General features: G+C 40.3%; 1 protein-coding gene across 1 annotated transcript in view; it reads left to right on the forward strand.

Moving 5' to 3' along the window:
• Window positions 1-8,085: 8,085 nt before the first annotated feature.
• The window catches only part of LOC139159839 (collagen alpha-1(XXVIII) chain-like), a 55,919-nt gene continuing 49,633 nt past the window's right edge, over window positions 8,086-14,371 (forward strand). The window contains exons 1-2 of the mRNA XM_070737262.1: window positions 8,086-8,251; window positions 11,305-11,873. Of these exons, the coding sequence (XP_070593363.1) occupies window positions 8,095-8,251; window positions 11,305-11,873 (726 nt within the window). The 5' untranslated portion in view covers window positions 8,086-8,094. The remainder of the gene's footprint in view (window positions 8,252-11,304; window positions 11,874-14,371) is intronic.

The raw sequence follows: 14,371 nt of genomic DNA on the forward strand, positions 1-14,371 counted from the left end.
CCTTTTAAAAAACTTTATTATCTACATACTATAGATCAGCGTTTCCCAACCTTGGCAACTTGATGATATCTGGACTTCAACTCCCAGAATTCCCCAGCCAGCATTCGCTGGCTGGGGAATTCTGGGAGTTGAAGTCCAAATATCTTCAAGTTGCCGAGGTTGGGAAACACTGCTATAGATAAATGATGGCAAACCTTTTTTGGGTCATGCCCACGCCCCGCCCCTCCAAGGATGCTCATCTCCCCTGCACTGCCCCCCCTTGCATGCACACAGGCCTTTCTGAAACCTGGTAGGCAATGGTTTGGTCCAGAGAGCCAGACTGAACCCACTAAAGTTTTGGTGATTTTTTTCCCAGCATCTCCATGTCAGAAGAAGCCCTCCTGCCCCTCCTCGTCTTAATGCCAATCTTTATTCTTCACCCAAAGCACAGCTGAGGGCTTCTTCCATGCGATGATATCCCAGAGTTTTTATCCTAGAGCTATACTCGCACTTAACAACGAACTAAAGGGTCACCATCAGTGATCTGTTGGACAATATTACTCGGTTTGTCATGTAGATGGTTGAGTGGTTCAGGGGGGGGATTTGTAGTGGGTGGGACATTTTATTCTATTTTTTATTCTATTTTTTATTCTATTTTTAAATTTACCTATTCTGATTTTATGTATGGTGTGACTGGTCTCTGAGTGTCACACGACTTTCATTGCCAATGACAATTTGTTGTATTGACAATGACAATAAATTATTATTATTATTATTATTATTATTATTATTATTATTATTATTATTATTATTATATCCGGGGGGGAAATCACCGAAAATTCAATGGATTCATACCACTGAATACTAGACAGTTAATTTCATATTTGCAGCCTTGTCAATTACTGAGAAAGAGTTATAATCACATGGCAGTAAGCTCCCTCTTACTGATGCTTCATGTGCTTTCGGTCACTTGCTCCCTAGGATTATCGCATTCATAGGGATCCAGAATCCAACTTGATTCTGATGGAAATTTACAATTAAGCTACCATTATCTAACTTGGATGTTGCTGTTCCCTAAACAAACTTGGATAGAAATGGGAAAATATGCTTTAAAAGCTGAGAATAACAAAAGCTGTAAATAAAAAATTCTCAGAAATATAACCCTGTTACGATCAGTGAAGGGCTACCAAAATTTTTACTACCACACTGTGGGTGTGGTTTATGCATTATTATTATTATTATTATTATTATTATTATTATTATTATTATTATTTATTAAATTTGTATGCCGCCCCTCTCCGTAGACTCAGAGTGGCTCACAACAGTAATAGAAAAACAATGTACAATACAAATCTAATAATTAAAACTAAAAAAACATAATTTAAAAAACATGAACACAACATACCATACATAAACAATATAGGCCTGGGGAAGTCATCTCAGTTTCCCCATGCCTGACGGCAGAGGTGGGTTTTAAGGAGTTTACGAAAGGCAAGGAGGGTGGGGGCAGTTCTAATCTCAGGGGGGAGCTGGTTACAGAGGGTCGGGGCCACCACAGAGAAGGCTCTTCCCCTGGGACCTGCCAAACGACATTGTTTAGTCGACGGGACTTGGAGAAGGCCAACTCTGTGGGACCTAATCGGTCGCTGGGATTCGTGCGGCAGAAGGCGGTCCCGGAGATATTCTGGTCCGATGCCATGAAGGGCTTTATAGGTCACAACCAACACTTTGAATTGTGACCGGAAACTGATCGGCAACCAATGCAGACTGCGGAGTGTTGGTGTAACATGGGCATACCTTGGGAAGCCCTTGGTTGCTCTCGCAGCTGCATTCTGCACGATCTGAAGTTATCTTTTAACATCTTTCAGTGCAAATTGGGGTTCTGGGGTGGAGCTCCATTTTTGCTACCCCATTGCGTCTCCCCCCCATCTGGGCAGTAGCCCACCCCTGGTTACGATGTATAACATACAAATGCTAGGCTCTGTCAGTTGAGCTTCTATGAGAGGCATCTAAAATATATTCCAGTTTAGTATAATTCAATCAAAAGTGCTGAGGTAAAAATCTTTAAAAGATTAAAAATTATTTTCAATTTGGGGATATGTTTGAAGTCTGGAGATACGTTTCAGACCATATATAGATAACTTCTCAGTTTTTTTATGGGCAAGTCAAATCTTCAGTGCTATGGATATACATTTCTGCACAGACCTGAATAATTGTCAAGCATTAATTATCATGTCATTCTTTTTCTATGGAGTGATGCCTTAGGCCCACCTCAACAGTTGGAATATACTGTACTCTGCATGTAACAACATATCAATGTATCAGACTTCTAGCATTCTTTTAAAAAATATTTTTCAACTTCATTATGGATGGATAACTCAGAGGCCCTCCAGGCATATGAAGCTTTAGTGGCATTAAAAAAAAAACTTGAGCACACGCAGTTAAAAACAAAATCTATAAAACCAAACCATTTCTACCTCGGAAGGATTTTGTTCCTGATCCCCTCTTTATTATTGGGGGCGTGTGACGCACGATCCAACATGGAAACATAAATTAGAAATGTTTGAATATTGCAATATTCTGACACCCATTATCTCCAGCAAGACACAGTAGAGAACAATACTCTGTCGTGATGATTTACCAATCATTTCAAATATTCAGGTAAACCCATGAGACAAACCTCTCAGACTCAGAGATCCATACGGCCACGCATTTATATAGCTTTGCTTGAAACATACCTATATACTTATTAAAAGTCTTGGCTTTTGTTGTTTGCAACATTATGTGGAGCAAAATAGTGCATCGGAGGGCAATAACTGAATCAACTTTTTAAAAGTTTGGCAAAGTCACAGCCGCCCCGAGTTTGCGTAGAGGGGCGGCATATAAATCCAATAAACCTAAACCTAAACCTACTTCAATGCTACTGAACACCAGGCTGTCACTGCAACGCATAGTCACTTGATCATCATTTCCAATATTCCATGCCACTTTCCCATGAACAAAATCATTGGGGAAGCTGCCCAGAAGTTGGAAATCCCTTCTGCTCCCACTGCTCTTTTGCTCACCCATGTTTCTCTGTTGGAGTAAGAAAATATTTCTGAAATAATGACCCAGTAGGTCATGGGTTTGTCCAGTTGCAACTAAAACCAAGACCTGCTTGGTGATGCCAGCTTTGGAATTTCCATTCCGAATAATTTAATTTGTTGCCATGTTTCTAGTCCTCTTAGTGCAACAAAAGGTGGGAGGAGGTTTTGTTCCTTTGTTCCCTCAGACGTTTGGAATTGTGGATTTCCTTATTCTGTTGTTACATTTGCATTATTTGAGTTAATTACATTTGTACAACTTTGCATTTATATTGTGACTGCTTGTATTGAAAAATTGGCAGTTGGAAAAGCAAATAAATAATTCAATGCTGAAAAACATCCAGGATGAATTATTTGAGTAGTGTTGTTGTATGAATAAGCAGCTCATTCTGTGATAGAATAATTAGATCAGAAATTGGACTTCTGCCTTAGAGGGGGTAAGGACTATATTTAATTATGAAGTTGTATGTGACAAAATAATATTGCATTTCTGTTGTTAATTTTGCTTGTTATTTTTTTTAAATTAAGTTGTCTGCTAAATTTCTAGGGTGAATATGGACAATCTCAATTCTGCTTACTCAAACACTCCCAAATGCATTTCAACTCTGATTTATATTACAATTTTAGACTGCTACAAGTCTAGAAGTGCCCAATATAGCATGCAACCTGTCACATACCATGAATTTTATTTAGGATGATGTCAAGTAGCACATACTTGACTCTAAAGCTTCTAAGAAATCTACTAACCAACTGGGGGGGAAACACCTGGGCAAAATGAAATAGTGTCTCGTAGGTAATTGTGTTAGTTAATAATGTGATCAGCCTGCAGCTAAGAATTTGCTACTAAATAAATAGATATGCATGCACATACAATCATAAGTAAGACCTAGACTTAGAAAAATACAAACACACATATTTTCTTGAGTTATACATTTACAGTTAAACATTTTTCCAACATTTCGTGGTATTGGAAGAATGCTCTATACCAGTATTTCTCAACTTTAGTGATTTTAAGTTATATTGACTTCAAAAATTCTAGACAGCTTGCTGTAGGGAAATCTGGTAGTCAAAGTCCACACATCCTAAAGTTGCTAAGATTGAATAGCACTGCTCTGTACACTGTGTATTATGATACTTTAAAAAAAAGATTAAGGGACACCTCAAACAGGCAATGGAAAAAAAGGAAAAGAAAAGAAAGAAAGAAAAAAAGAAAGAAAGAAGGAGGGAGGGAGGGAGGGAGGGAGGAATATAAATAAATAAACTGGTAATCAACCATATTGCTTTACCCTGGAACAACCCTGTAAGGTAGGTTGGGCTAAGAAAGTGGGACTGGTCAAAAATGACGTGCAGAAGTAAAAAAAGGGGCAAAATTTGCCAAAATCTCACCTGCGCAAACATCCTCACATGAGATTTTGCTTTAGGCACATGCGCAGAAGCAAAATCTCACGTGGGGGCACGTGGACATGTGTCAGGCATGCGCACGCCCATGCCGGCCACCGGAATCCATAAAAAAGTCCTAACGGATTGCCAATCCCATTCGTACTGGATGGGGCCTGTCACTGGACAGTAGGCACAACCTCTTAGGAATGGGCTAAAGTCAACTAGTAGACAGTCTAAGGTTAAAGTTTTGCCTAAGGTTAAAGCTCCTCCCATATTTGGTTATGCCAGGCTGATTCAAGAGAAAAAAGCATATATATGTTACATCCAATGAAGGGAGCTGTAGCCCATGAAAACTTGTATTTAATAACATTTTAATAATATTTGTTAGTCTGAAACAATACTATTCTATTGCTTCTGAGTTTTGGATACCATAGGCTAGGGTGTTTTAAGCCTTGCTTGTGGCCCATATGCACAAAACCTGGGGGTCAATAGGCAGATTTTAGTGGGGGTGGGGCTTTTAGATGGGCAGCTATACAAATGGTTTAAATAAATAAATAAATAAATAAATAAATAAATAAATAAATAAATAAATAAATAAAAGAGACACAGCGTTCGCACTATGTTTCTTACCATAGGCGAACCATTAAAAGAAACTTGGAGTGGGGTGGGAGAAGAAACCCTTTCCTTTTGAACTATTTATCATAAAATATAATATATAAATATATATTATCCTCTGTAACCTGATTGTCATGAAATATAGCTTCAGATGGGCTCTCTGACATATTCTCATCTCTTGCATTGATAGAAGTGTGAATAAATGTGTCTGGAAGTGTGAGTTTCGGAATGTTTTGTGGCAGGGAATCTAGATCACGGAGGAGTGGTCTGGGTTGGGGGGGTGTCCCACTCCCCTCTTCTTCTCCTCTTTCCCTTCCAAAGTCCCACCCCTCTTTACTGTTCCAGGCAAGGGATATTGCCTTTGCTGCTAAATTAGCCAAGCAACTACATCAGGCAGAAGAAGCCAAAGTCTTCCTGAAAACGTATCCAACTTCCACTGCATCTATATCATTTTACTGAGAGAGGTGAGTCCATAGACAAGAATTAAAAGTTTGCATAAAGTTTCAGTCAGGTGCTAGATTGGTGTAGCCTTTCTTAGTCACTCCATTCATCCTGAGACTAGTGAGAGCTTGTAAACGACTTTATCTTGGTTTAGGTATTGATTTACAGTATACCTATCCAGCAATATTTATGGCTGCTGATATTTCTCATGCGGCTTTTGCTTAATTGATGTTCCTCTGGGATTGGCACCAGAGAATGTGGCAGCCCACAAGAAGGTCAAGAGCTCTCAGCATTGTTAAAGACTGCCATTAGCCAACTGTGACAAGCCCGTAATTGAGGGTAACAGTCGAAGACAATTGTGGGAATGCCATTTCTTTTTGATCGCAACATAACATTGACGAATGGCATCTTGGGGAGAAACCCTGACACTTTAAATAGTTAGCATGCAGAGCTTAGTATGGGATCTGGTTCTTAACATTAATTGTGATTTTAAATGCAGAATATTTTTCTGTTCTGTCATTATGATGCAGATTATATTCCATTTGTTTCATTTCTTCCCCCCCCCCCTTTGTCCCTACAGACTGTAGAACTTGAAAATATGTAAGCATAGCCTTTATTTAATAATTGTACAATAGTTCTGGGGAGAATTTTATTCTTTAGCAATGCTTGTTTAAATTATACATATTGATACATTTTAATCTGTGGTTATAGCTGGGCATAGCAAGCTTCAACCTCTGCCACAGACTAATTCTATAGAAAGCACAGTAGGAAATTCTATTTGCGTGTTTTAGCGCTTGTTAGTAATAGATCTAGAGCTCCTTGTTACCCTTTTCTTTATTTTTCTTGTTCTTGGACCTCTAGGTGATATAAGTTATCAAAATTATTCAATACACCAAAGTAGCTGAAGTATTATTTAGCTGAAATCAAATTTAAACCTTTGATCAGTTTGGAATGTTGAGAGGTTTAGAGAGCAGTGCTTTTTTTCAAACTTGGCAACTTTGAAATGGACTTACATCTTCAATGCTGGCTGGAGAATTCTGGGGGTTGAAGTCCGCATATTTTAAAATCACAAGTGTAAACTCATTCCAAACGGGCATTACAAATCATGGTCACATGGCCATGGGATGTTCCAACCAGTTGAAAAGGCAAGCCAGTTGCCAAGCGGCTGAAATGCAGTCATGTTACTACAGGGGGATTGCATGAGATTTTACAATGGGTAGACATCAGGGGTGACATGCTCCCAGTTCGCTCGTGCCTGTGGGTCATCGGTGAGCAGGTCGTGAAGAGAGTGCGAGGCTCCGCCCATCTGCCCGGATGCCGCCATTTGCTTTCTTTTACCCTCTGTGCATGCACAGAACATTTATTTATTTATTTATTTATTTATTCGTTTATTCGTTTATTTATTTATTCATTCATTCATGCATTCATGCATTCATGCATTCATGCATTCATGCATTCATGCATTCATGCATTCATGCATTCATGCATTCATGCATTTTATTTATTTATGTAATTTAGTTATGTAATTTAGTTATGTAATTTAGTTATATAATTTATTTATTTGTTTGTTTGTTTATTTATTTCCCCCACAATCCGGGTCCTCATTTTACCCACCTCGGAAGGATGGAAGGCTGAGTCAACCTTGAGCCGGCAATGAGATTTGAACCGCTGACCTATAGATCTACAGTCAGCTTCAGTGGCCTGCAGTACAGCACTCTACCTGCTGCGCCACCCCAGCTCAATGTGCATGTGCAGAGGGTAAAAGAACCCAAATGGTAGCATCCAGGTGGGTGGGTGGAGCCTTGTGCTCCCTTCACGACTGGCTCTCCAACGACCCACAGGCACAAGCAAACTGGGAGCATTTCACCGCTAGTAAAAATGCTTTATGGATGGTAAAATACTTATTCCAGCCCCATCATAATTTTGAATAGTTGTTAAGTGAATGGTCATAAACTAAGAACCACTTATACTTTAATGAATGAAATAAAATAAGCTGGAAGGGACCTTGAAGGTTTTCTACTCCATCCCCCTATTCAAGTAAGAGAACCTATATCATTTTAGATAAGTGACTGTCTAGATTCTTCTTTAAAACATCAAGTGATAGTGTGCCCAAATTTTCTGGAGGCAAGCTGTTCCACTGGTTAATTGTCCTCACTGTTAAGGAAATTTATCCTTAATTCCTCTTTGGTTAGAAACTAGCTCTTTGGTTAGTTTCCAACCATTGTTTCTTGTACTGCCCTCGGGTGCTTTGGAGAATAATTTAACTCCTCTTCTTTGCAGCAGCCACTCAAATACTGGAATATTGCCATCATGTCATCCCTAATTTTTCTTTTCTTTAGACAAGCCAAACCCAAGTCCTGCAGCTGTTCTTCATATGTTTTAGTCTCCAGACCTTTGATCATCTCAGTTGCTCTTCTCTGAACTTTTTCCAAACTCCCAACATCTATTTTGTAATGGAAAACACAGAATGAATCCTCTATAGAGCATCCTTATGAATTATTTGCAAAAAGAATTATTTGCATGCCACACTTTTTGCTAAATGGGGACTATATTTAATTCACTGTTCCTTGTGCTTTTTAGCAAAACGGAGCAAACCATGATCTCTAGATTATTGTGGCCTTTGGTTTTACTGGACCTTCATGCGTTTCTGGTAGAAAACACCAATGAAGAAAAGAGAAATGGGGTCAGAAAACAGAAGAGCAAACCGTTTGTCTCAAATGCAGTAGAAAAATATCCTAATTCAAGTGACCAAGGTGATTATTTTAAGTAGTTTTGAAACAAAGTTTAATCTATCAATCTAAAATCTATTTTGTATTCTAGAGGTGCAATAGTTTGAATGATAGATTTACTTATAGCAAGATATAATAGCTTGGTTATAAGACATTTGTTTTGCATCCAGAAGGCTGCCATTGGTTTTATGCATAGGGATTTTTCCAGCTAGGGCTAGAAAACCTCTACCTGAATTCCTTCAACTATAGGCAGCTATCCCACATATCTTGGTGCCAATCCTAGGGACTGCTAGAGAGCAATGGTTGGTCAAGAATCAGGGTTCAAGAAAAGCTTCATAAAGCTCTGAAGACCTACCTCTGCTGGCAGGCATGGGGAATGTGAGAGATGAGAATGTCTCCGGCCGATGTTGTGAATGATTGAATTGAATGAATGGGAATGACTGCATATGGTGGTTTTATGATTTTATAAATAATTCTTTTTAATAATAATTAGATTTCTTGGTATATATTGTTTTTTCATTATGTTTTACGCCGCCCTGAGTCGCTTTGAGAATGGCGGCATAGAAATCTAATATATAAACATAAATAAATAAATAAGAAAGAAATCACTCCTGTTACAGTTTTATTTATTTATTATTTATTATTTAGATTTGTATGCCGCCCCTCTCCGCGGCTCACAGCAAAATATAACAATCGTAACAAATCCAAATAAATTTAAAATATTTTAAAAAGTTTAAAAAAGAACCCCATTTACTAACAAGCACACACACAAACATACCGTGCATAAATTTTATATGCCCGGGGGAGGTGTTTCAGTTCCCCCATGCCTGATGGCAAAGGTGAGTTTTAAGGAGTTTACGGAAGGCAGGGAGAGTAGGGGCAGTTCTAATCTCCGGGGGGAGTTGGTTCCAGAGAGTTGGGGCCACCACAGAGAAAGCTCTTGCCCTGGGGCCCGCCAACCGACATTGTTTAGTTGACGGGACCCGGAAAAGGCCCACTCTGTGGGACCTAATCGGTCGCTGGGATTCATGTGGCAGAAGGCGGTCTCGGAGATATTCTGGTCCAATGCCATGAAGTTGCTCCACCCACTCCCTCAATTGACTGATTTTCTGGAACCTTGCATTTGATTTCAACTTGACTTGTTGATCCTCAAAGTTTTAATGTCAAACAAGTTGTGAAAAAATGATGGGTGGATTCTGCTGGGTTCATTTTCCTTCCCGCCAAAAGTCACTCTAGAGTAGGGAAATCAAGCACCAATTTTTCTCTCCTTAAATGGGAGGTGAATCTGGTGGTTGTGAGTGCAGCTGGGTTTTTGAACAGGACGTTTAGCCAGCTGTCGGGTTGCCCTAGAAGTGCTTTGCACCTGTGACTTGTCAGTTAGGCTATTTCGGAACATAGATTTAGTGCTCTTTTGATTTCCAATAAATAGCCCAATGAATAGGTCATTGGCACACAAGCAGGCCGCAGGGTAAAGAATGACTATGCCATTATCACCTCCTTTGTGTGTGCTTTTGTGTTGTGTGATGCCCTCCAGGTTGTTACATTATAACTTCCATCAGATATAGCCCAGCTAACTGGAAATGATGGGAACTTTGTCCCATTTACATTAAGGATACTTGATTGGGGAAGATCAAAAACAAGTCGGGAGAGACATATACATTCCACTTCCATAACAATATGTATGGCTACAACTTCGTTTCTTCAGGTTTACCTCAGAGGCAGAAAGATAAACCAAAGCATTTCAGCTCTGTTTAAGGGAGAGGCTGAAAAATGGATCGTTCAAAGGCAGGTTGTCCACCTCTGTTATAGACAAATAAGTGACTCATCTCAGGGAAAAAATTATCTAGTTTTTCCAGCTTTTCAGAGATACTCCATATTTTCCAGGAAAATATTGACATTTAAATAATTGTTTCCATATTTGCCTATTTTGAATGCCTTATTTAAAGTTTCTTTGATATTCTTCAGTGTTCTGTCGAGCTCTCTGGTAGAATCCTCCCGAAAAGGCACAGATACAATTTCAGACACACACACGTTTGAAAATTCAAAACAATGTTCGTTATACCAAAAAATGCAAATAAATGAAGCACTCTTTTTGTATAGCAAAGAGCACTCGTCTCCAAACAAACTGGTAATTTGTACAAGTCCCTTATCAGTTCTGAGATACTTAGCTTGCAGCTGTGAGGCAATTCATAGCCCTTCTTCTTTCACAAAGTGAAACACACTTTGCTCTGGTTTAGTTTCAAAGCGGGGGAAAATCAGCACACTAAGGTCAAAGTCAGCAAGGCAGGCAGGAAACACAACGATCAGATAATCCTCCACAATGGCCAAACCCACAGGCTGCTATTTATAGCAGCCTCACTAATTACCACAGCCCCACCCAACCACAGGTGGCCTCATTTTCTTTGATAATAATCTCTCAGTTGTTGCCGCCTATGCATCGCTCTCCGCATGCGTGGCTGTATCATTAACTCTTGTTCCGAATCCAAGGAGGAGCTAGATAATTGATCTCCTTCTGAGCTGTCTGCCACACTCTCCTCCTCCCTGTCACTCCTGTCTTCTTGGTCAGAGGAGCCTTCATCAGCAGATTCCACTGGGGGCAAAACAGGCCTGCAGCATGTGGATGTCTCCCCCACATCAACAGTCCTTGGGGAAGGAGCTGGGCCAGAGCTAACCACAACACTTCAGTATTCAGCTTTCTCTAGAAAAGCCTTTGTCATCCCAATAGCCAGCCCAGCTGTGAATTCTGAGGCCTACAAGCCATCTGGAAGCTACCAGACCAGAATCGTTCTGAGAGTGGTATGGACAGATGCGTCTCTTTTTCTCCAGACACAGACCTATGGCAAGACCCATGCACACTTGGGAACAAACTCCTCTGAACCCAGCAGACTTCCAAGTAGATTTGTATAGAATTGTGCAGAACTGTGTTTTTGTGTGTCGGAGGAGAACAAGTTCAACATCTTCAGTAGGTTTTTCCGAACATCTGTGGAAGGTTGAATGGCTTGGCGAGAGGACATGTCCTTATTATTCGGGTGACTAATCTGAGCTTTTTTTCTTCCTCTGACTTTTGTGATTTCCAGATGAGGACTGTATCCTGGAAATGGCCTTCCTCCTGGACAGTTCAGAGAGTGCTAAGAACTTCAACCATGAGCAGCAGAAAAAGTTTGTCCTGGAGACAGTGGACAGAATGAAAGGCCTGCAGCTCAGCTCAGGCCGCACACTCAGCTGGAGGACTGCCTTACTTCAGTACAGCAGCACTGTCCTCATCGAGCAAACCTTTAGAGACTGGAAGGGCCCTGAGGTGTTTAAGTCTCGCATCGCTCCCATTACATACATTGGCCATGGGACCTATACCACCTACGCCATTACAAATCTCACTCAGCTCTATATGACTGAGGGGACTCACGGTAGTGTGAAAGTTGCCGTGTTGTTGACCGATGGGGCAGACCATCCGAGAAATCCAGATATTTTTTCAGCTACGGCTGATGCTAAACACCAAGGCATCGTGTTCTTCACTGTGGGAATGACCAGAGTAGCCGAGGAGGTGGCCAATGCTGCTAAACTCCGGCTATTGGCCAGTGTTCCAGCCTCCAGGTTTGTCTTCAATCTGCAGGAAAAAGACGTGGTGGAGAGAATCCTCAAAGAAATGGTAGGGGCAAACACCACAGTGAGCCAAATGTAAAATAATGCACTTGGGGAAAAGGAATCCTCAATCTGAGTATTGTATTGGCAGTTCTGTGTTAGCAAAAACTTCAGAAGAGAAGGATTTAGGGCTAGTGATTTCTGACAGTCTCAAAATGGGTGAGCAGTGTGGTCAGGCAGTAGGAAAAGCAAGTAGGATGCTTGGCTGCATAGCTAGAGGCATAACAAGCAGGAGGAGGGAGATTGTGATTTATTTATTGGATTTATATTTATTTATTTATTTATTTATTTATTGGATGTATATGCCGCCCCTCTTCGAAGACTCCCCTTATATAGAGCATTTTATATAGAGCACTGGTGAGACCACATTTGGAATACAGTTCTGGAGACCTCACCTACAAAAAGATATTGACAAAATTGAACGGGTCCAAAGACGGGCTACAAGAATGGTGGAAGATCTTAAGCATAAAACGTATCAGGAAAGACTTAATGAACTCAATCTGTATAGTCTGGAGGACAGAAGGAAAAGGGGGGACATGATCGAAACATTTAAATATGTTAAAGGGTTAAATAAGGTTCAGGAGGGAAGTGTTTTTAATAGGAAAGTGAACACAAGAACAAGGGGGCACAATCTGAAGTTAGTTGGGGGAAAGATCAAAAGCAACGTGAGAAAATATTATTTTACTGAAAGAGTAGTAGATCCTTGGAACAAACTTCCAGCAGACGTGGTTGGTAAATCCACAGTAACTGAATTTAAACATGCCTGGGATAAACATATATCCATTGTAAGATAAAATACAGGAAATAGTATAAGGGCAGACTAGATGGACCATGAGGTCTTTTTCTGCCGTCAGTCTTCTATGTTTCTATGTTTCTAATATAATGGATACATACATACATACATTCACTTAGGCCAGTAATGGCAAACCTATCTGCTGGCTCACAAGCTTTTGCTCTGGCTCAGCTCCAGCATGCATGTCCGCGCCAAACAGCTGATTTTTGGCTTGTACAGAGGCTCTGGGAGGGCCTCCAGGACGCAGGGAGGGCAAAAAATAGCCTACTAGGCTCACCAGAAATTGGGAAATGGGCTGTTTACGACCTCCAAAGGGCCTCCGGGGGACAGGGGAGGCTGTTTTCATGCTCTCCAGGCTTTGGATTATGGGTGTGTGCACTCACAAATACACATAGTGAACACACAATTGCTCTTTTGGCACCTGAGGAAAAACAGGTTCACCATCACTGCCTTAGGCAGATACAATTTTGCAGCGGGTTATGTGCAAATGTTCTGCGATGGAATATCATTGTGACCCAGGGCTCTAAATGTCCCTGCTTTCAGGAAGCCCAGAATTGCATCCTTCCTCACAAAGTAGCTGTCAAAATGCCAGCCGTTCAATGTCATATTAGGGTTTAGTCAAATTACTTGAATATGTACTGTGTAATCAGTTGGGAAAGATAAGCCAAGAGTTGGAGTTGGTTACTGTTTTAAGGAAATGACAGAAGCCAGCCTGGTAGAGCGATTAGGGTGCTGGACTAGAAACTCAAGAGCTCATAACTCTAGTCAACCCTCAGCTACAACAGTTCATTCACTGACTTTGGCCAGCCAGTTGCATCCTGCCTCATTCCACCTCACAGGTTTGTTGTTGAAGTAATAGGAAGAGGGAGATGTACAAAGGAGGAGGGAAGAGGGGTCAATAGAAAGAGGGACACGTGTAACTCAAAATGCTATACAAAATTTATTTATTTTATTTATTTATTAGATTTGTATGCCGCCCTTCTCTGAAAATAAAGGAAACAATAAATATGAATAAATAAATAAGCATGGAGGAGCAAAATGTTTTGTCTGTGAGTATGAGATCATAGTACAGGCCAGTAATACAACCATGTATCCATCAACAACATGTTCCGTTCTTCCATGTTTATTTATTAGCCCACTAGAGTTATATGTGTTTTTTGTCTCCTACATTACATTTTCCACAAATGTCCAGGGTGGGAAGCTCTTGCATATGGGTCTTTGTGGACTGAGACTTCCCTCTGCTTCAGAGTGGTGAGAATGAGGATAGGAGGAATCACATCGTTCTTGGGGTCTCTCCCACCTTTTCCAAAAAGCTTTACCGCTCCGGAACTTCAAATATGTAATAGTTGTTGTCTTATGTTCTCAGAATATGGTGAATCAACTAAAGAATGTTTTATTGTCCTTGCCTTTTGTAAGCTACTTAAAACCCACCTCTGCCGCCAGGCATGGGGGAATTAAGACTTCTTCTCCCCCTAGGCCGTTACAACTGTATACATGGTATGTTTGTATGTATGTCTGGTTTTATATATTAAGGGGTTTTAATTTGCTTTTAGTATTGGATTTTATTGTATATTGTTCATGATTGTTGTTAGCCGCCCCGGGTTTTCGGAGAGGGGCGGCATATAAATCCAATAAAACTTGAAACTTGAAACTTGAAACACCTACTATGTAACTATAAAATATACAATTAACCCAATAACAATGGAATATTG

This window comes from Erythrolamprus reginae, chromosome 1, assembly GCF_031021105.1.
Source record: "Erythrolamprus reginae isolate rEryReg1 chromosome 1, rEryReg1.hap1, whole genome shotgun sequence".
Taxonomy (NCBI): Eukaryota; Metazoa; Chordata; class Lepidosauria; order Squamata; family Dipsadidae; genus Erythrolamprus; species Erythrolamprus reginae.